At 44.3% G+C, this 23,061-nt stretch overlaps 2 protein-coding genes and 1 long non-coding RNA gene across 3 annotated transcripts in view; all 3 read right to left on the reverse strand.

The window, feature by feature from the left end:
- LOC135816742 (protein sidekick-1-like) overlaps positions 1-1,292 on the reverse strand; it is a 44,243-nt gene extending 42,951 nt beyond the window's left edge. Inside the window, exon 1 of the mRNA XM_065329856.1 lies at positions 1,083-1,292. Coding sequence (XP_065185928.1) covers positions 1,083-1,088 — 6 coding nt within the window. The 5' untranslated portion in view covers positions 1,089-1,292. The remainder of the gene's footprint in view (positions 1-1,082) is intronic.
- A 2,451-nt stretch (positions 1,293-3,743) lies between these two features.
- LOC135818464 (uncharacterized) lies at positions 3,744-7,098 on the reverse strand. Its single transcript, XR_010553690.1, has 3 exons — positions 6,651-7,098; positions 4,767-4,910; positions 3,744-4,463 (listed from the first exon to the last, which is right to left on the reverse strand). It is a non-coding gene; the product is annotated as an uncharacterized LOC135818464 (long non-coding RNA).
- A 1,282-nt stretch (positions 7,099-8,380) lies between these two features.
- Positions 8,381-23,061, reverse strand: part of LOC135817031 (cell adhesion molecule Dscam2-like) — a 29,685-nt gene continuing 15,004 nt past the window's right edge. Inside the window, exons 5-9 of the mRNA XM_065330133.1 lie at positions 18,352-18,666; positions 13,835-13,902; positions 10,434-10,572; positions 10,003-10,131; positions 8,381-8,400 (exon numbers count right to left, since the gene is read on the reverse strand). Of these exons, the coding sequence (XP_065186205.1) occupies positions 8,381-8,400; positions 10,003-10,131; positions 10,434-10,572; positions 13,835-13,902; positions 18,352-18,666 (671 nt within the window). The remainder of the gene's footprint in view (positions 8,401-10,002; positions 10,132-10,433; positions 10,573-13,834; positions 13,903-18,351; positions 18,667-23,061) is intronic.

The raw sequence follows: 23,061 nt of genomic DNA on the forward strand, positions 1-23,061 counted from the left end.
ATGGCATTTGGGACATTCTGTATATCCTTTTTTTCCCGCAGTTTACTGCGAGAGCCATAAGAAATACCAAGTACTGACATTTTTTAGAAATTTGGATACCATGACCTTTTTTAGCTCTGCTAAATTTTTAGGTAGAAAGTGCAAAGCTGCAGTACTTCTCTACGAGAGAGCTTGGAAGCTCAGGGCCCTACGCTATGGTTTTTTGCCTTGATGACCTAGACAAAAAAAAGCATAGGGATGTTATAAATTCTTTAAAAAAATCCTTTTTTTTAAGACATAACTTGGGATTTGAACCCGCACTATCGCGCGCCCTGCATGCATCCCCTGATACACTTCGCATACATACTAATTCTTCCAAGTTGTTTCACATTGTGATCTTGCATTTGAAAGCCCTATTTGAATATGCATTGTGGCCAGCCGTCTTTGATGGCACGGTATGGTAGGGGACAGGTACGATCGAGGGTAATACGACACCGTCTCCCGTACCGTACCGTACCATCAAACACAGCTGGCCACATACAGCTGCCCGCAATATTCAAATAGGGCTTTCAAACGCAAGATAATAACGTGAAGCAACTTGGAAGAATGGGTATGAATGCGAAGTGTATGGGGGAATGCATGTAGGGCGATAGTGCGGGTTCGAATCCCAGGATATGCCTGAAAAAAAAATAGGAGAATTGAAAAATTTATAATATCCTATGCTTTTTTGCCGTCAGATACGGATAGCGCCAGGCGTGACACAAACAAACAAACACACAAACAAACACACAAATACCAAATTAAAGCTGTGTGGACCCTGGCTAGCGCCAGACGTTACTGAAGTAACATCTGCATAGCTACGGGAACAAATATTTATAATTATTATTCCTTTATCCACTATCCATATCTGCCTCCACTGAAGAGCTCTCAATGAGCGAAACAGGTGTCTGGAGGATATGCTATAGCACACCAAGAACGAAATTCCTCGCTATGGTTTTGTGAATGTGGACCAAAAGCACAGTGTGCATTGGTGGAATGTTTCAAATCATTTTCAAACGGCCAAGTTCGCCGCAGCTTCTAAGTAGTTAGGGTTTTTTTCTTACCAACATAATCCCGTTCGTATCCTCTAGGCAGGGAGTTTACTGCTCAGATGTTGGGGTTATCAATATTCGGGTGACAACCTCCTCCTTCAGCTGGCGGCCGTTCCGCTTGCTGCATAGTCCTGGTATATAGTTTGAGCTAGGGTCGAAATGACAGCCGGAATTACAGAGGAACGGAACTGGGTGACTTGCGCGTTGCCTGGACAAGCGCATTTCAATTCGGCAAACTGGACATCGTGATGCATGTTGCGTTTCGTGACGCGGAGATCCACTCACAGTCACACAGTCATTACAATCATGTACTTGAAACGCCGTGCGCCTGGAGCTGGCTTCGCTTCTATTCGATGACCCTGCACTACAGGCTACCCAGCATTCGTCTACGAGGCGAGGACGAGAGTGCGGAATCAGTGCGTGCATTCCTCACAAAGTGCAGAGTACTCCGATTCCAGCACTGAGTGCATGACTTGTACTGTTGTGGATAGGCCCCGGTGACCGGTGTAATATGCCCGAAACTTTGCCGAAAATGCTTTTGGGAAATTCTCGTAAACCTTGCCGAAAATGCTCCCAAACCTTGCCAAAAATGCTCGGAAAATGCTCACTTATTTGTAATCCTCAGCACACGCCGTCAAAACCACGGAGTCAGAAAATACTCAATAAGAGACTTGCTCGAGTCTGCCATGGTAAACAATTCATAAACTACTCAACAAGAAGCTAACCCACGGAATGCGGAAGTGACGTTCTTGTTAGGGAAGTTTTTCTTCGCTCAATTTTGATAAACAACGGCCAAGTGCTCCGTTTCCCCCAAAATGCTGCATCACGAGCCCAAAGTGCTGGGTTCGCGGATTGTACCGAAAATGCTAAAAAAAAATGCCGGCATATTACACGGGGGCCTAATTGTGGACATAGGAAATCCGGTCGCACGTCTAGCGGCCCCAGGCCTGCTGGCCATGCAGCCGTGGATAAGCGGTACACACATGCATTTAATTTGTATGCGCTGCAGCGCGCTCGTCGCATCGGATCAACACGTGCCCTGCACGCAGCGTTCTGCATGCGCTGAGGGCGCCGCCCCGGTCAATCGACCGGATTTCCATGTCCACGACAGTATGAATCGGTGGTTTGCTTCATTCTTGACTTTGGCTTCTTGATTTGCGGCCAGAAACTGACACGCGCAAAAAATTATAAAGAGAGGTGAACATGAAACTACAAAATGTGAAAAGTCAGCAAGTCAAAAAACAGTATGAAAATCAAAAAATAATACTAACCCTTCGAACAATCATTATCAAGAGGAAAGAAGACGAAACTTGCTGACTTTCCACACTTGTAGCGTCATGTTTTTCTCTCCCAATTCCTTACCCATAATAATTGCTATCTTTGTCATATTTTTGCTTTATTTTAAAGGGGAAGTTAAGGCAAAAATTAAAATTTCACCAGTTGTAGTCTTCGTGGTGCTGAGTCGAATGGTCGTGGTCCGAGGATGCTGAGACGCTCCCTTCCTACTTGAATCCCAATCGAACTCGCGCACTTCCACCGAAACTGGGTGACTGCACCCTACTAGATGGGGATTTGTATGCAAAATGTCACTAAAAGCGCCATTTCGTTCTTATAAAAGCACGGATGACCGCGATTGGCCCATATGTTGTAGTCTTTTGGACGCTGAGTCGACTGGGTTTGGTCCGAAAAGGCTGCGATGCAGCGTTCCTCCTTTATTCCCAATCGAACATGGTTGAACAAGCGGTCACGTGCTCCTGCGTACACCAGTCAGCTGGTCACCGTGCCTGCAGGGTACAACTTACTAGCCTGTTTGACCTTTTTTGGGTGCAGTCCTGTCACTCGAGTTGAACTCGAGTTGAACCTTGGTGTGAAAGTTGTCGCCTGCTGGCGTGGTGACCAGGTGATTTGGGCACCCAGGAGCACGTGACCACTTGTTCAACCATGTTCGATTGGGAATAAAGGAGGAACGCTGCATCGCAGCCTTTTCGGACCAAAACCAGTCGACTCAGCGTCCAAAAGACTACAACATATGGGCCAATCGCGGTCATCCGTGCTTTTATAAGAACGAAATGGCGCTTTTAGTGACATTTTGCATACAAATCCCCATCTAGTAGGGCGCAGTCACCCAGTTTCGGTGGAAGTGCGCGAGTTCGATTGGGATTCAAGTAGGAAGGGAGCGTTTCAGCTTTCTCGGACCAAGACCATTCGACTCAGCACCCCGAAGACTACAACTGGTGAAATTTTAATTTTTGCCTTAACTTCCCCTTTAAGATCCTATGAAGAGAAGGGAAAGAAAATGTTCGGTTCTAAAATTTCCTAGTGTTCATTTGGACCGGTGTGGATTGCGCGGATGCATGTAACTACATTGAAGAACTATTTTGATTTCCGAATTAGTCGAAATCTGCACCTCCTGAGCCGTGGATTTTTTCTATCCTTTTGAAAAGACAACCCTGGCGTCCCTAGAATACGATTCATCCTGTTCTTCCGATTCTGAAAGTAAATCCGGTATTGAGGACATACCGGTAGCTGATTTGTTCCCCAGGGCAGAACAAGCTGCAATAGCCAGAAAACGATCAAAAATGGAGAAAAAATGGGGGGGGGGGGGGCTGGGAGAGAGAGAGAGAGAGAGAGAGAGAGAGAGAGAGAGAGAGAGAGAGAGAGAGAGAGAATGGACCAAGGAGGAAAACAAAGCTCAGCCATTAAGTGATAGAATCGGTAATTAGAATGTACACTGTATAGCTAGACTTTCGTGTATGCTGCAGGAAAACGCAACTGGCCATTAGAAACAACTTGACAAAACCGTGAGACGTGCTGTAGAGATGATGGGCTAGACTGGATTATTATTATTATTATTATAGACAACACCTCATGGCATGAAAAGAAAATCAGCCAGTATGGGAGATGGCTTGAGTCATTCAGAATAGGAATGAAATACATGTAGAGGGGATTTCGTCAACTGGACAGTATTTTTTTAAACAGGGTTGAGAGCAGGAATAGGAAAGAAGGCGCGAGATGTGTATAGATAGATATACCTGAATGAGTATGGATAGATATACATAAATGTGTATGGCTATCGACCCGGAGGACTCCGCTATTTGTAAATGTGTATGGTAAATGTGTATAGAGAGATATACACGAATGTGTGGTGTACATTGTACAGTGAATTTATATACACTGTGTTATTGAGTCGCTATCTAAAAATGGTGTGGTATGTATGTTGTACGAATGCCTTTGGCAATAGCCCCATTGGAATGGTCATGACGGCAGAGATCATTAAGTGTTTTTCGGGATGACATTGGATGACCTTGTTCCATTGTCTGCACCTAGAGATGAGTCTTGTCTGCAGAGAGAAGAATTGAATTTCCTGACGGAGAAGTGTGAGCCAAGACAATCCTAGAGATAGAATGTAAATACAAGAACATAAATGAATTGATCAGATGTTAATTGGGAATAGTATTGGCTGAAATTGGTCCTGGAAGAAACTTCTAATTAAGCCGTAGGTTCGAAATACGCCGTATTAAAATCATCAGAAATCTACCAATAGCAAGAAGCAGGGGTTTGCCAACTGACTACCCCTCTATGCAGTTGCATAGAGGGGGAGTTCCATTTTCTTTTAGGAACTGCTAAATTTAGTAAATTATTATGAAAATAAGTGAACACGACACAGTCTGAACAATAAAGTTGAAGATGGCTTACATTTCTTATTGTAGACCTTGAAAAAGAAGATGAGGTTCAGGGCAACACTGGCAGCGAAGAAAATACCTCTTATGATAGATACTGCAACTGAAATGTCGGAGCTGCATTGACTGTAACCATGGCCAACAGCGGTATCAACTGGTGCTGCAAAATACAACAGAAAACACACATCCTTGTAAGTATAGATCCTGTGAGACATTAACAAGAATTGTTCAGGCTTCAAATGGCATTATGATACAACATACAAAAAGTTATCCATGTCAACACCACGTCATAACCTGATATTTTCAACTTCCAATTCAGCATTATTCATCTATAATCCATAGGATATTAGTCCTACATGGTCCAGAGGGTATGGTGCTGGTTCATAACCAGATGCATAGCTTTAGGATGACATTGTGCACCACAGCTCAAGGATAGGAGGGTGAAACAATATTTAACTTTCTTCATGGAGTGTAGGAATATTTCGCATCAGATTTCGTTACAACTCGGGAGAAAATTCATCACATTCTTTTGAGTGGTATGCTGTGTTGTGAGTAGAGTGTAAGTTAGCAGAATTGCATAGGTGTAGGGTGCCACTTGGTGAACTGCAGTAGCAGCGGGGAATAAAGGGCATGGATACACCATACCGGATCATCATGGACCAAATGAGCCTTCCGATTGGCATAGTGGACAGCCCGACAACAGATGTAGTTACCGTACTGGCGCGATTAGGGACCCTGGGGCACTTTTTTTTCAATGTCCATCACAGATGGGCTACAATTCAAGAGGGGGCTCTCATCACACAAGAATGGCATGGCATGTGCGTTACACTGGACGTTTGTTATGAGCATTGCTCTAACCAACTGAGCTATTGGATCGGGCCAAACCTAAAAGGCACTGGCAAGTTTTTCACTCAAAAGGCAGCTCACAACACGTGCCACACAGACTGATGGCACATGGATCACTTTCCCTCCAAAGGGGGACTGCCCGGAAACAGAAAATGCCAGCCCCACCAGGACTCAAACCCGGGGCCTTGCTTGTCATGAACAATGCTCTAACAATCTAAGCTAAGGGACCAGGCCAAACCTAGAAGCTGTGAGCTGCTTTTTGAGTGAGAACGTGTCAGCGCCAGCTAGGTTTGGCCTGGTCCAAAGGTTTAGATGGGTATTGTTGGGTTCGCCTGGAGCCACGCAGGAGTCCATTGTTGGAAAAGACGAAGACTGATTTATTTACAACGAGCATGCACAATTATAGATGAGAGAGATACAATACGGAGAGGGACAATACGGCGACAAACACTATACACAACAGTTATAGCACATCTCGTGACAAGCAAGGTCCCGGTTCGTGTCCTGGTCGGGTTGACATTTTTCTCTTTCCAGGCAGTTCCTTCCTCGGTGTGATTAAAGATGCCAAGCTGTCGTGGGATCCTCACATTGAGGTGATCATCACCAAAGCTACCCGACGAGCACTGTCCGGTAAATCACGACGCATGTTTATTCAAGCAGTGATCATGATCGACTTCCTTTATGGGTCAAACGCATTCCTTGCCGGGCTACCTGGCTGCCAGTTAGACTGCCTGCGAACACTGCACTAGGGTCGGTCTGGTCCCATACCTCAGATAGCTCCAGTATTGTTCATGACAAGCATGGTCCCGGGTTTCGAGTCCTAGTGGGGTTGGCCTTTTTCTCTTTCCAGGCAGTTCACTTCCCCCGACTGATACTTTGGATTTCACGATCTACCAGTCCTTAAAAAAAAACATAAACCCCTACTTCCCTCTGTGTATCTCTTGTGCACTGCACTCTGCTCATCATAGAAATTAGGCATTCCAGCAGGTTAAGGAGCACTGCCTCTGTGTAATGTGTGGTATATGGTGAGGGATATGCAATCAAACATGTGTACCTGAGCAAGCGAAGATTTCCTTTGTCCACATTCCACTTTTCTGGCATGTGATCAGTTGATGGCGTTGTGACCAGTTACCAGAAACATACAGGCCTTCTCTGCATGTGACATTAAGTGAAGTGTTTCCTGAGAAGTTCAGTTTCATCAGATTGATAATTTCTGGGGTGAGTGTACTTGCAACAGACACAGCCCACGCTAGTTCACTGGGCAACTTGCAGAAAGCAGGAGGTATTGGTTGATAAGTTGGTTTATCAGTGACATCAGGTTGTACTCTGGCTGCAGCTGTTGAAGTGCCTAAAGTGACACGATGTCCAGGACCGACCGAGTTGACAGCAAACACCGTGATCAAAACACTTCTGCTCTCCTTTAGTCCAGTTATGGTGTAGAGTGGCATTGCAATGTTGATATCGTTGCTCACTCTCTCCTCAGAATCTCCTCTGAGAACACTATACTGAATTATGTAGTATAGACTACCACCTGGAGCAGGGTCAAAACCAAAGGAGAATAACAAAATGATGAGTTGTTTGCTATTATAAATTGTGCTTGAGTATGCTGAATGCTGCTGAAGATAGTTACTAGTATAGTAGATTGGCTATATTATAGTTGTCCGAGCATAGATCTGCTGAGAGTTGTAGAGCAACAAACGTTATCATGAACGGTATCATAGGACTTCGGCGATGATTGATAGGAAAGGGTTTGTTCCCCACACTGGAGCTTGCGCTATTCCGCCGTCTTGACTTGACACTTGACTGACTCACGACTGCCATCCAGAGCACACGAGAAGCCCATCGAACCTTTGACTCAGCAAACCTGCGAGAAAGCACCACTCCCAGCTTAAATATGCATGTGTTCTTGAATATGGATCCACCATACATCAGGGGTTATAGGCCTACAGACCATGCTCTTGAAAACATTACTCACCGTTAGTTGTTTCTGGTGCTTGCCATCTTGCCTGTAGTACAGAGCTTGATATGGGTATGGCTGTCAAATTCCTTACTGGTCCTGGAGCTGGATTTGTGAAGGAGAAAAAGTGAAAAGGAAATAATTGAGTGGAATCTGATGCAAGTCTCCATTATCCACCAAAGTTAATAAATTCCATTGGGTCAAATTTACTCCATCTGCGGACAGAACGGTTTCGTCATTTGTGCATATAGATTTCTAATTGCTCACTTGGCAATTGTCACACTTTTCATCTTTACGATTACCACACACCATGCATATTCTTGCATACTAGTATACTGTGACATTTTCTCAATGCATCCTGCAGTTTTGCATGCGGATGCAGTTTTTGGTGCTCCGCCCAAATGTGAGATTTTGACTCTTTTCGTAGTTCGGCGAGCCTTTGGCTCCCGTTGCCCCCGGAAACGATATGAATGCTGAGATAGGCCTCATCCTGCTCGGCCTTGACAGACTGAGAGAGCTAGGACGGCACCAGGGTATTGCCGGATGCGATGGCCTCGCAAGACCGGAACTTGTCTGGGCGCTGCGGGACGCTGGCGTTGGATCTCACTGGACCTGTAGCAGTAAGTCGCAGTCTGACACACTGACTAGCCTAGTAGACCAGGTCACTTGCCTCACCAAGAAGCTGTCCTTGATCGCATCAATGAAGGCCGAAATACTTACATTGAAGGCAGATTTGGCCGATCTGCGTGCATTGTCTGTACCCCATGACAGTTTGCAGAGCTACCATCACCCTGTTGTAGCTCTTTTGAAAACAGCCCAACCTGCTGTCACCGTACAACCTCAGAACCTACGCACATCACCAAATGCAACCCAGATTGAAACCAGGCCCGCCAAAACTTGAACGGTACCCATCTTCCTCCAGCACTGTAATGTACAGCACCACAGTACAGGCTGGGCAGAAGGGCCCAAATATGGCATACAACACACACTGAGACCACCGTTCCCTCGACACGAGTCACATCGTACTACAAGAGCCGCCCAAAGCCCTCGGAACAGCTGTCAGAAGGGTCCTGCACAAAGTGTTGCGCACTATATTTGGGCACCGTAAAGAGTGGATGCTCCTCTGACTCGATTGCCAAGTGGTGTACAAGACGAGAAATACAAGTGATAAAATTCTCCGTTTCGAAACCAAGTACTTTGGAGTGGCATTCGCCCACATCGTCATTCCAGCGGAACACAAGGAAGCAGCCCTTGGCCCAGATCTCTGGCCTCCAGAGGTCACTGCAAGAGAATGGCGCTTTAAGCAGGACAGGATCACCTATGACCACGGTTCAAATCAGTAAACCTGTCTTGTCTACGCTCTAAATGATGACAAATTGGCTATATCCCTGTATCCCCTCCCTTTTGAATATGAAATGTATTTCACCAATAAAATAAGGCTTAGAATGTTTAAACATGAATATCGACGGAGTTGCCCCTTCTGCTCATGTCTTGCCCCGCTCTAGTAATTGTTCATGAATCCGCCCAGTCCACATTCCTCCTCTGTTTCTCTCCGTTTTTCTTTCCTTTCAGTTGCATCTTCCTTTCTGCTCTGTTTTACTTTCTCTTTTCATTCGACCCTCTTGATATTTGTACTTTGTACTGTTGAGGCAACGAACTGAAATAATAAAAAAAACCAAACCAAAAACCAAAACAAAACATTTTCTGACAAATTGTGTGTACATGATGTTTGTGTGTTCTAGAATATTCATCTGGCTGTCTAGCTGTAGTTATATTTCTTGTTGACCTCTTCTTCCTTATCAATTTCCTGATGACGCCCAATAAGTGAATTACTGGCGAACATTTATTCAACTCGGATGGTGAGCCAAATAAATTATGTTAAAAAAGGAGGACAAAATGTTACGAGTTATGACTAACTGTCCACCAAGATAACCAGATCTTATACAGTCAGCGATTGAGGTCAGGTCGCCGAATGTCTCAGTACTCCTTTGTCAGTTTTGTGCCATTTTGTCGCACTCGCTGACTGTATAAGATCTGATTACGTTGGTGGACAGTTAGTCATAACTTGTAACATTTTGTCCTCCTTTTGAACATTTATTCGTTAATTTTGTACAACAAAGAGCCTGTTTGTTTGTGAGACAGAGAATAGATGTGTTCAAAAATTTGTCAATTTCAGATGGAGAGCCAAGGATTGAATTTAAAAGAAAGGACCTTAACGTTACATGTTATCTGTAGTTTGTGTCCAGCACTAACAGTTATAAGCAAGATCTTGTCAGTATTGTGCTAGCTGTTGCACTTTCTGACTACACAATATCTAGCTTATAACTGTCATTGTTGGACACAAACTACGGATAACATGCAACATTTTGGTCCTTTCTTTAAAATTTGTCAGTTTCCTTTTCTTTAAAATACTTGCCAGTTATTCCCTTGCTTATTACTCCGTACGTACCTAGCCTCTGAGTTACGAGCCACCTCCTTGCTTTAACACCAAGACCCACTCCATTAACGGCTGCAGCAGCAATCTGGTACCTTGTAAAATGCCGCAAGCCAGATAGTGAAATTGAGTTACTGACCCAACCTTTAGTGGGAGAGATATGGGAAGAAACACATGATTCAAATGAAGATAGATAAGAAGCAGGAAAGAAAGCAAAAAAGAAAATGATCGCAGGAGAAGAAGCCAGATAATAGAATGAACAAAACGAAGAGCTTCAAGAAAGTAAGTGTGTGCTGCTCCCTAAGACGGAGCTGCCGCCTTTCTCGCTCACTTGACCAGACAGTGCGAATCAGTTTCATGCATGGAGGTGCCAAACAAGCTGAACAGAACATGGAATATGATTTGCATTTAAGCTGGGTACAGTCATGAATGCACCATGTACTTACTTTCATGAACTCGAATAGATCCGTGCAGAGAACAGTTGTAGAGTTGACATTGACAATCTTCTACTTTGTTGCACCCAATAGCATCGTAACTGATCTCATAGCCAATGAGAGTACCATGGGAAAGAGCAGGTGGCAGTGGCTGCAGGTTTTCAGGATACGAGTCACGCATAGACAAAACTGGCATTATTTTCACCAAAGCAGTGACAAAGGATTAGCTTTGCTTTTAATTAAATAGTATTCCGTGGCAACTATTCGCAGCTGGACAAGTTGGTGAGATGCAGAGACAGCCCTAAACGAACTAAACCTTATTTGATACATGTTTTGCGAATATACCATGGCATGGAATGCTTGGTGGATGTATCTGGCTTGGCCCAGCATGCACATCTGGTATTGTAGATTCTTCCCAGCCATGAAAAAATTCTTTGCTTGGCTTCTTTCCTTCTGACAAGTCTGCATCCTACACCAGACCTGCATATGACAGGAATTGAGTTTTCAAGTCCATAGCATGCAGCAAGTGCAGGCAACAATGTTACCTTATTATTATTAACTATAGTACTCTGTGCTTCCCTGAACATCTATACTAATATTAAGATTGTTCTCAACCACTCCATTAGAGCCAACTGTAACTACGTTCCATTTCGCCTTTTCCTGATCAGTTATGTCGACGTTCACCCATGATTTCGGATGTTATTTTTACCATCTTGGAAGATGCCCAGAGCTCCAAATATAGGCCCATAGATCACTCATTCAGTGGACATTTTAAAGCCATTACTGGATGATGACAACTAGTAAGGCTATTGGACATACCGTTGGTGGACAGTTAGTCATAACTCGTAACATGTTGTCCTTCTTCTTTTCACAATAATTCAATTGGCTCACCATCCCAGTTAAAAAATATCCTCGCGCTATTCCGCCGACTTGACTTGAAACTTGACTGACTCACGCCTGCCATCCAGAGCACACGAGAAGTCCATCGAACCTTCGACTCAGCAAACCTGCAAGAAAGCACCAGTCCCTGCTCAATACACAGTGTTTCGGGGAATTCATCCCTCGTCAGTTGCGCTTGAGTAGGCTGAGGAAAATTGTTCCTGAAGAGCACCACTTTTATACTGCTCTCCAGGCACAAACATCAACAGGGATACAAACTTACAGAGATGCTTCGTTTCCAGTGCGAATAACACCTCGTGAACACCAGATAGCAGCGCGAGTCAGTGTCGTTCCTGGTCGGTGAGAACAGACGAAGGGGACCCTCTGTCATTCAAAACGCTGTCACCTCCAAACCAGCTAGTCGCAAGCCCGCGCTGGGCACAACAGTACGAAATAGTGGTTAATCGACTTCGGCGATAAAAAAATTTTGGAATGGATTTGCTCTCACACAGGAGCTCGCGCTATTCCGCCGACTTAACTTGACACTTGACTGACTCACCACTGCCATTCAGAGCACATGAGAATTCCAACGAACCTTCGACTCGGCAAACCTGCAAGAAAGCACCAGTCCCTGCTCAATACACAGTGTTTCGGGGAATTCACCCCTCATCAGTTGACCTTGAGTAGACTGAGGAAGACTGTGCCTGAAGAACACCACTTATATATATTTATTACAACATCTCAAGACTCGGTGGAAACACCGGCCAATGTGAAGAGAGTGGGTGATTGCCAACCACAGCGATAAATAAAAGTAAGGGGAGGGAAAAAGAAAGAGTAGCAAAATGAACAGCAACAACAACCCCGTAAAGAAATATAATGTCTAATAAAAAGAGTGATAAACACAGAGACGCAAAGGACATGTGGATAATGAGCTATTTATGTCATAGTAAATAAGGGGCAGCACGGATCTTAAACAGGCGGAGTGAGGTCAGATCCTTAACTTCTACAGGTAGAGTGAGCCAAACAGAATAAGCAATAAAGAGAGGGGTGTATATAGTGCTCTCCAGGCACAAACATCACCAGGGATACAAACTTACAGAGACGCTCCATTTCCACCGCGACTTACACCTCGTGAACACCAGATAGCAGCGTGAGTCAGTGTCGCTCCTGGACGGTGAGAACAGACGAAGAGGAGCCTCGGTCATTCACAACGCTGTCACCTCCAAAGCAGCTACTTCGAAATAGTCGCAAGCCCGCGCTGGGCACAACAGTACGAACAGTGCGAGCTCCTGTGTGGGAGCAATCCCATTCCTAAAAAACTCATCGCCGAAGTCGCAACCACTATTTCGTAAAAATATCCTGTCCATTTAATTACAAATGGTTGAAAGGGGTCAGGAGTGATGATATTAGCATGAAGATTGACCCAAACCAGAAATTCAGCTTTTTATGTACTTCTATCCCAGAACCATCTGGGACATGCAGATAGAATCCACTGTGTGCGAGATCTATGAGTGTGCGAGATTTATGAGTGTGCGAGATTTATGAGTGTCAGTTATCATGTTGTCAAGGAGGGAGTGTGCGAGATTTACGAGTATGATTGTGAGTATGATTGTGAGTGTGATTGGACAGGACACTGCGATGAAATAGAATGAGTGTCGTTGTGATAACATCACTGAGTGTGTTGTTACGATACAGTGTTTGTTGTGCGTGTTGTCGGATACGCCGATATAATTAGTTGCATAGATAGTACTTACGTGGTTGCTTGCATTCTCGCTCTCCACAGGAACTCTACTGCGTGCTGCATTCTATGTATTCCTATTCTGTACACTGACTCTCTCTGACAGGGTCTGCTGTCACCCTGTCTCTGGGCGCAAGCACCCTCTGACAGACCAAACCGATTCGCTTCATCTCCACAATATTTATGTTCTTTCGATTTGAATTTCTGTTTGTTCTGCACTCTGACTTTTCCTTGTTGCACCTGCGCTTTTGGACACGGAACCTTGCTGTCGCCACTATTTATATAATATATATCCATGGTTACGTTGTGGTAAGACTCATCGATGCATCATGCATGATTCATTGTGATCATCTGCTTTTCTGCTTCGATCTTCATGCATGCACGCACTGATGTACACATAAGCCAATGCACGCACGCGTGCACATTTTGCTGATGACAGCGATTTGGTGATCGTTGTTCTTTGGTTTCTGGTTGATTTGAGAGTATGGTTGAAGCCAATAATTAAATACAGTCTTCTAGTTGTCTCCAGGAAAAGGCCAGGAAATCGCGCTACAACAGGGGTGTGAAGACTTGTGGTCGATAATTTCACACACTGTGGCTATTCAAGGTGTTGCAAACAATTTGCCTGATACATTCTTCACTGAATGCCTCAGTGCTCTGTGAACTGCCCAGATCCTGCTTTCATTCTATATATTTTAATAGGGATATGGACTTGATGAATAATAACACTATGTAGGCATACACATACTAAGTGATGCATTGTGGATGAGGTGTGAGTGCAAGGGGACTTCCTAACCTTAAACCCTATCGTCGCATGACCTGGTGATGTTGAGACAGCAGTGAGGCCTTGGGGTGCCGCAGACCCTGCAAGTTAGGGATACAAATTGAGGAAACACAGAAAAACAGTAGGCCTCTCTCCCTCTCTCCCTCTCTTACCCTATCCGCTTATTCCAGTGCATAGTTCTGGCAATGCAGCCAAGACAGTCTATCAGATGCACTGGGATGATCATGTTGTGTGGCCAGTACCATTAGCTGTCTCTGCACTCTCCTGCTTCATTCCCATCCATCATTAAAATGGGAAGGACTGTGTTTCGCTTGCCTGATCATGCACTGTCATACGAGCTTCCCTATCCAAAAGGTGATTTAGGGCATTTCCAACATCAAAAATGCACCTATTACACGGTCAACAAGATCTGAAGGGTTACTATGAAAAGCTCTCTCAATACAACTTCGAAGTAAAACCCTAAATATTGGTACACCGTATTCTTTTCTTCATCGTTCGTCTTTTGTTGTACTGTTTCACCCTGCCGATGATTAATGCCCAGCTACTTGGTGTTGAATAGCAAAGAGCACAATATGTGAGCCAGGGTTCAGAATAATGAATATTAAAGTGGCAGGAATACAGTTTGGGGATCCTTTTAAAAGGGTCGTGTGATTGACTTGAGGCAAAGGCGTAACGCATCCCACGAGCATTAAGTTAGCGCCTACACTAACTCCCTCATTCATCTTATTCCCGCATTCACGTAATCTACACTTGCATCGTTAGTATCACCTATGCTCAACCCTATTATATATATACCCTGCTATCTACTCCCATTGAGTATCCATTCCTCGGCTCAAGACGTTGTTAGAAAAGGAAAGTGGTCAGATCTGAGACGGGCCTTAACAGTGAGAAAACACTGCGAGGACACCCTTCCATGGCCTCCACAATTTTAGCATTTCTATTTAGACTGATGATTTGATTAACTGGTGACCAAGAAAACTGTTCTTAAAAAAGGTATCGCTGTATGTATGGACTCGGATGCAGAGGATACATTTACAGAAAAGAAAAAAGGACCAATGAACCACAAGTTACGCCATAATGTCCACTAACACCACTAGTTACTAAACAATGGGCTCATGCGATACCATTTCCAAATTGGAAGGCTGTCGGAGTGCGCATCCAAGGTGTGTAGGAGCTGTTAGCCAGTTAGTTGTAGAAGTGCCTTTTGTGTGTCATACTGGAAATATGATACACATACATGTCGAACAAGTAACTTAGTCGTGTGATGTCTGCGACCTTCATTTTATTCATAACAGTTAGCTCTGACATAATTTCTTACACAAATATTTCGAAATTTTAGTCGGCGTCGCCCGTCAAACTGATGGAACTAAAAAAGAAAAAGAAAAAGGTTTAGGAATTAGGATCCCTTCTGGCTATTCTTGTTGCATACTCCAGTGAAGAAGCAATCCCAAAAAGAAATAAAGAAAAAAGAAAAAAACTAGTCAAATTCTGGATTCGAACCCACAACCCCGGCGAGGGTTGTGGGTTCGAGGAGACAAGGAGACGAGGAGACGAGGAGACAAAAATGGTTTCGATAGAAATAATGTGAACGCACTCATACCACGACATCAGAGGAACAATAAGTACGGATTTTAACGTCGTTATCATGTGACAATAGAGAGGTTAAGTTTCAGGTAAATTTCTTATGTCCGTGAACTTTTACGTCAAAAAATTAAAAAAACTCACGTAAAATTTGACGTGTTTTACGTGAGTTGACTGTCCGCACGTAAGTTCGTGACGTGGGTTTTTGGAAGTTTCGCTTGGTTACCCCGATCGATTTTGTGTGACTTTCCGTAGTTTTATCGAGTTTTATCGAGTTTATTGGAAGATTTGATATTTGTGCGAACTAAACCCGAATCCTGCTGTTGTGAAACCACAAGGTCACGAGAGTGAAAGGCCTTCTCGCTTGTGACATTGTGTTCGCTTCAATGCAGTTGTATCCCGACTCCGCCATACCGCTGATATTTACGACGTTGTATACGGTACAGGCGCTAAGTGCGGTTTGCTGTGTGCGCTGTACTTGTATGTTGTGTGCGTATGCTTTTCTCATATACGCTGTCATTTTCACGCTATAACTACCTGGTGGTTTTAGTGTTATTCATTGTTCATTATTATTAGTCGATGGAAATGAAATATACTGTTGAGAATAAATAGTTGTCCTCGTGCCGTGTGGTCGTTCGTTCCTGACACTTTAGAGAACCAGAGGGTTCACAACATCACGCCGGGATACGAAGTGAGCATGGCACAGGAACTATGGATTATTGAAGCCCACTTTATCGCCAATGGAATTCTGTTAGGATTGGAAGGCGATGAGTTGAGGGAACATGTGAAGAAGAGACTCCGACAGTGCGAGGAGTTTGAACAGCGCAGTGCTAGACGGCAAGAGGGTGCGCTCCGCACATAGTTAAACGAAAAGCTCAAGACGATGACATCGGTCGGAGTCGCTCAGAAGCAGCTGGAGTCTCGGCCGAAAGACGTAGAGGCGCAAGACGTAGAGGCGCAAGACGTAGAGGCGCAAGATGTAGAGGCTCAAGACGTAGAGGCGCAAGATGTAGAAGCGCAAGACATAGAAGCGCAAGACGTAGAAGCGCAAGACGTAGAAGCGCAAGGCGTAGAAGCTAAGGAAATAAGAAGGGTGATACTGGTTAGCACGGAAGAAGTGAGCGGCGAGACTGTGTGGAACCCGGAGATCGGATGTATGTTATCTGGTCCAGCGTCCGCCCCACGAGGCAGTGGCCCCGTGACCGTGTCGTGTGTGACAGCCCAGATCTGCAAGCTTGGTGAAAGTATCGGTTGTGTGTTGTCTGGTCCAGCGTCCGCCCCACGTCGAAGTGGACCGGTGACCGTTTCTTGTGTGACATCCCACAGGGGCAAGCTTCGTGTGCTGCTGGACTCGGGTGCCAAGGCGTCATCTGTGATTGCAGCATTGGTGTCCACAATCGATGCAGAGCACGTTGGTGTTAAGAATGTTGAGGTGAAGCCGTCCGGTGCGGAATCAACCCAACAGCGGATGGACAAGTTCGCCATTACGATCCTAGGTAGCTCCGTAGTCATTCCGGTATGTGCTCTCGTGAAGCCAACGTTAGAGCTTGATCTGAAATGCGCAAGCCTGCAGACCATTGCTCCCTTGGCAGAAATGGTGAGCACTAGTAATATTCCACCTTGGCCACCCCCACAGCATCAGATGACTCGTTCTGGGCGTGTAGTCAGAGCCCCGGTCGTTTTTGACTTATGAGTTGTTGTACGGCGGTGAGAAGCCCTTTGGTGGGGAGAATGTTGTGAAACCACAAGTTCTCGAGAGTGAAAGGCCTTCTCGCTTGTGACATTGTGTTCGTTTCAATGCAGTTGTATCCCGACTCTGCCGTATCGCTGATGTTGACGACGTTGTATACGCTACAGGCTTGCTGTGTGCGCTGTACTTGTATGTTGTAGGCGTATGCTTTTCTCATATACGCTGTCATTTTCACGCTATAACTACCTGGTGGTTTTAGTGTTAGTTATTCATTGTTCATTATTATTAGTCGATGGTAGTGAAATATACTGTTGAGAATAAATAGTTGTCCTCGTGCCGTGTGGTCGTTCGTTCCTGACACTTTAGAGAACCAGAGGGTTCACACTAGAGAGTTTTCGCACGGCGTGCAACGTGACAACGCCGAACGCGAGGCTATTCACTTGCGTGACGCACTTGAAAAGAGCTTTCGCAGCAGGTGAACATGGTGAACCATTAGAACTTTGCGTAAATCGCACGTGCTGGGCCATCAAGTGCCAACGTGATGAGGCCGGTTTCCACGTTGGCAACGCGCGTTTGCCTCGCTTCTGAACGTGGCACGTGACCTTCGAACGCGTCAAGTGAGCGCGTTGCACGCCGTGCGAAAACTCTCTACTGTGTGTGAGTGACACCCGCCAGGCAAAATTTCACGTCACATCGCACGTGTAACTTAACCTCTAAAAAATTACACGTAACGTGAGGTTTGCACCGCGTTTTGAAAAAAGGCAAAACACGTGTAACTTAACCTCTCTAATCATCAGAAATCTTCGTCACACTGAGAGTTGGACGCTATCCAATGCTATCCCTTCATGGACATACTATTTCCTTTGTACTATTCCAGGAACGATAATGACACATGCACCGTCAGACTAAATTAGTTGAGAAGACTACATTCATCGTGGAAAACGATGCAATTGTGCATGCCCTGTTTCAGTACAATTTTAGTTGATGTGGTGAGGCGCTTTTGTGAATTTAATAGGTGAACATGTTAAGCAAGAAGTGCTCTTCGTATTTCATGTGATCTTTGAATATCCTTTGCTTTCTTCTTATTGGTATTGTGCCGCATGGGGTGATGTTAGGAAGATGTCAGAAACAGTCAGATAATGAAAGACAAAATTTGAACTGGGTACAAAACAGCTGGAGAGCTATGATTCTTTCAATCACTGATGAAAATATTCATTTGAAACTGAATGCACAGTACAAAAATGAGGGAGTAGCTTACGTGATTCGGGAGTCTCCAGTTTCAGTCTGGGACTTGGACCACTTGAACCAGCTGCATTTTCTGCATGATACCGGCAGGTGTACTTGGTGGCTGGTTGAAGTTCAATAATTGTGACAGTATTGAGTGGAACACTTTGAACAGCGTCCTTCACATAAGATCTGTACTCTGCATCTGGTTTACAAATGACTTTGTAACTTGTTACAGGTAGATTTCCTTTGTATGATGGTGATTGAAGATTGAGAGTGACTGAAGTTGCTCTTAGTGAATTCTGGACAATACGTGCCGGGCTAGGGGCAATAAGAAACCTGGGAATATCTGTCAATGAAAGAAGTAATCAAGAACAGTGGTTCATTGGCAGAAGAGGGGTCAATTCCGCCCTACTAAGGCAGAGCAAGTGATTTTCGGGTTACCGGCATTTCAAAGTTATGGGTAGTGCCCGGTCCTGGAACGCCCAGAAAAACGAGGTACGAGTGTACTAACATTTCCTTTAGTTCACTTCAACCCGTAGTTTTGAGCTTCTGACTACAACACTCATATTCGAAACAGCAGTCAAAAAGTCAATGACTATCCAAGTATCAATCTGTAAATTTAACAAGCGGTAACTCGCTCATTTGTTCTTCATTTCTACACCATTTTGGTGCCAAAAGAAGCAAAAGGCCCATCATTAAATTTGCAGAAAAGACAACTTCATAGCATGCTCCTACTCCACGTGGCTCCAACTGCCTCCCAGTGTTAGACAAGCTCCAGATATGCGCAAATTCCGTACCCTCGTCAGACAGCACTTCAGTATCTCCCAGGAAACAAAGTCACAGTCACCACTTCCGCTGCATAGCTTGCTGAGCATCCCATTGCTCTTTAAGTTGCTAATCCCTTCCCACTTTGTGTACGTGCTCTTCATTTTCTTTTTTCTCTTCTTCTTCCGTGGTTGGTCTCACCCTCTCCTCAAATCAATTGGCTGTCTTGACATGCCACGAGGTGCAGAAATAAATAAATAAATAAATAATGCGCAAAGGAGAAATTATCAGTCTCCAATAGAGGTGTAATATTGGCAATAAAAAATTAATTTTAGAATTGCGATCAACAGAACGAGCTGAACCGACATTTCACAAAGGCTTTTATTGTATTCAAAAAACGAGTGGATACGAAGGCAGTGAAGAAGAAGGCAGGACGTCGTTGAGGAGGATTCGGCCAGTGAGTCCAGTGAGTCCGGTGAGTGTGAGAGCGAGAATGATTGTGTGAGTAAGAGTGGGTGCGAGCGTGTGTTTTCTAGTAGGAAGTCATCAGTGTATAAGCATCTTGTATCTCGTCCTGATTGCTACAAGGTTTATTCTGATTCTTCTTTTTCTGTTTTGTGCCGTGCTCGTCATGGTTATAAGTTGCAGTTGAGTGCGTTAGAAGCTGTTTGTCAACGTATTCATAAGCCTAATCTGTGTGTCCAGAAGGACAGCATTATTCGTTTGAAATTGTTTTAGTAGCAGCTTGTTCTGTCTGTTTGGCCCTGGTTGGCCACGGTGTCATATCTTGTGTCACAGTATACTAGTAGTCCTTACAAGTTCGTTAAGTGCTTTCGCAGTTTTTCCTGTTATTAGTGCTAGGATTATCATTTTCATAGGTGTTGTTTCTTCTCACTCCTTTTCTCTTTATTAGTATCTTTCTGGATTGTTTTTCATTAGTACAACGTAGCTTCCTGAGGAGTGTTGTGCGAAAACTAGTTCGAAGTACGATGTTTGTTCATCATTTTTTCCATATCACATTTTTTCTTTCTTACAATACCTACCTCAATATCAACGAGACCCAGAAGAACAACTGCTAATTACACCATGACCTATTTCAGTACGGAAGTACCGAGCCAACGGAATACACAACAGGAACGTGAGACGAGGGATGGGAGGAGACGGGACCTGATTGCTCCAAGGCAGGACGTCGTTGAGGAGGATTCGGCCAGTGAGTCCAGTGAGTCCAGTGAGTGTGAGAGCGAGAATGATTGTGTGAGTAAGAGTGGGTGCGAGCGTGTGTTTTCTAGTAGGAAGTCATCAGTGTATAAGCATCTTGTATCTCGTCATGATTGCTACAAGGTTTATTCTGATTCTTCTTTTTCTGTTTTGTGCCGTGCTCGTCATGGTTATAAGTTGCAGTTGAGTGCGTTAGAAGCTGTTTGTCAACGTATTCATAAGCCTAATCTGTGTGTCCAGAAGGACAGCATTATTCGTTTGAAATTGTTTTAGTAGCAGCTTGTTCTGTCTGTTTGGCCCTGGTTGGCCATGGTGTCATATCTTGTGTCACAGTATACTAGTAGTCCTTACAAGTTCGTTAAGTGCTTTCGCAGTTTTTCCTGTTATTAGTGCTAGGATTATCATTTTCATAGGTGTTGTTTCTTCTCACTCCTTTTCTCTTTATTAGTATCTTTCTGGATTGTTTTTCATTAGTACAACGTAGCTTCCTGAGGAGTGTTGTGCGAAAACTAGTTCGAAGTACGATGTTTGTTCATCATTTTTTCCATATCACATTTTTTCTTTCTTACAATACCTACCTCAATATCAACGAGACCCAGAAGAACAACTGCTAATTACACCATGACCTATTTCAGTACGGAAGTACCGAGCCAACGGAATACACAACAGGAACGTGAGACGAGGGATGGGAGGAGACGGGACCTGATTGCTCCAAGGCAGGACGTCGTTGAGGAGGATTCGGCCAGTGAGTCCAGTGAGTCCAGTGAGTGTGAGAGCGAGAATGATTGTGTGAGTAAGAGTGGGTGCGAGCGTGTGTTTTCTAGTAGGAAGTCATCAGTGTATAAGCATCTTGTATCTCGTCCTGATTGCTGCAAGGTTTATTCTGATTCTTCTTTTTCTGTTTTGTGCCGTGCTCGTCATGGTTATAAGTTGCTGTTGAGTGTGTTAGAAGCTGTTTGTCAACGTATTCATAAGCCTAATCTGTGTGTCCAGAAGGACAGCATTATTCGTTTGAAATTGTTTAGTAGCAGCTTGTTCTGTCTGTTTGGCCCTGGTTGGCCATGGTGTCATATCTTGTGTCACAGTATACTAGTGTTAGGTACCTCCTCCCGTACCTTTTCTAGCTGGCCTGCATGCACTTGCGTACACACCTTTTGTCTCCTTTTGCTCCGTTGGCCTGGGTAGCTACTTGCGCGCCCATATTTGCCATAGCTACCCAGGCCCTTTATCTTCCCGTTTATACTTGATCTCTTTCTCTCTTTCCTCACTCTTCAATGTAGTCGTTTCGTTCGTCTTGGTCTCTTGTCTCGTCGTCTATAATAAATGTCGTTCCCACTAACCTGTTCCTGTTGTAATGTCTGGATATGTCGTCAGTCGTCCTGTTTCGAACTCAACATTGGCGCCCGATTATTGATTGACCCACGACCCTGAGATCATCCCATGCCCAGCCGTCCTCAACCACCATTCGTCTCGTCTATATCAACCTCGTCTCGTCCATGTCAGTCTCGTCTCTCCTATGCCAACCTCGTCTCGTCTCTATCAACCTCGTCTCTCCTACGCCAACCTTACCTCGTCTATTCTCGTTCAAGCCATGCAGGTCAGCTACCTTTCTCTCTTTCTTTTTTTTTGTATGCTTCTTCGTCAAATTTATTTTCGTGAATTTTTTGTAGTGTGTGTGCGCGCGCGTGTGTTCGTAAAACATTACCAAGTTAGGGGTCCGATCATGGTGAGCCACGCTCTAATTTTTGGATGTTTAGCAAAAGTGTAACTAGGCTGTATTAGCCGTGCAAAATACTAGTAATTCACGTTCCTCGTCAAACTCCAATTGTTATTTCACACAATAAGTAGTACAGGAATGATCTGTACGAGTGCATTTTAGTACACACTTTCGTGAGATCCATGCGCGCGTGCAGTATGTGTGTGTGTGTGTGTGTTTTCTCCTCCAGTTCATTTTTTTTAAATCTTTTCCTCTCTTTTTTTTCTCTCCGCGAGGACGCGGGATTTTTTTTCATGGAGGGGTGGTATGTTAGGTACCTCCTCCCGTACCTTTTCTAGCTGGCCTGCATGCACTTGCGTACGCACCTTTTGTCTCCTTTTGCTCCGTTGGCCTGGGTAGCTACTTGCGTGCCCATATTTGCCATAGCTACCCAGGCCCTTTATCTTGCCGTTTAGACTTGATCTCTTTCTCTCTTTCCTCACTCTTCAATGTAGTCGTTTCGTTCGTCTTGGTCTCTTGTCTCGTCGTCTACTAGTATAATAAATGTCGTTCCCACTAACCTGTTCCCGTTGTAATGTCTGGATATGTCGTCAGTCGTCCTGTTTCGAACTCAACACTAGTAGTCCTTACAAGTTCGTTAAGTGCTTTCGCAGTTATCCTGTTATTAGTGCTAGGATTATCATTTTCATAGGTGTTGTTTCTTCTCACTCCTTTTCTCTTTATTAGTATCTTTCTGGATTGTTTTTCATTAGTACAACGTAGCTTCCTGAGGAGAGTTGTACGAAAACTAGTTCGAAGTACGATATTTGTTCATCATTTTTTCCATATTACATTTATTCTTTCTTCCATGTTCTTCACTGCCTTCGTATCCACTCGTTTTTTGAATACAATAAAAGCCTTTGTGAAATGTCGGTTCAGCTCGTTCTGTTGATCGCAATTCTAAAACTATTGTCGCCTCGACGCCTTTTTAAATAAAATTAATGTGCACATTTTTAGAGATTATTTCCTCCGTATACAAAACCTTCGTGACATTTTTTTTAA

The sequence above is a fragment of the Sycon ciliatum genome, chromosome 5, assembly GCF_964019385.1.
Source record: "Sycon ciliatum chromosome 5, ocSycCili1.1, whole genome shotgun sequence".
NCBI classification, from domain to species: domain Eukaryota; kingdom Metazoa; phylum Porifera; class Calcarea; order Leucosolenida; family Sycettidae; genus Sycon; species Sycon ciliatum.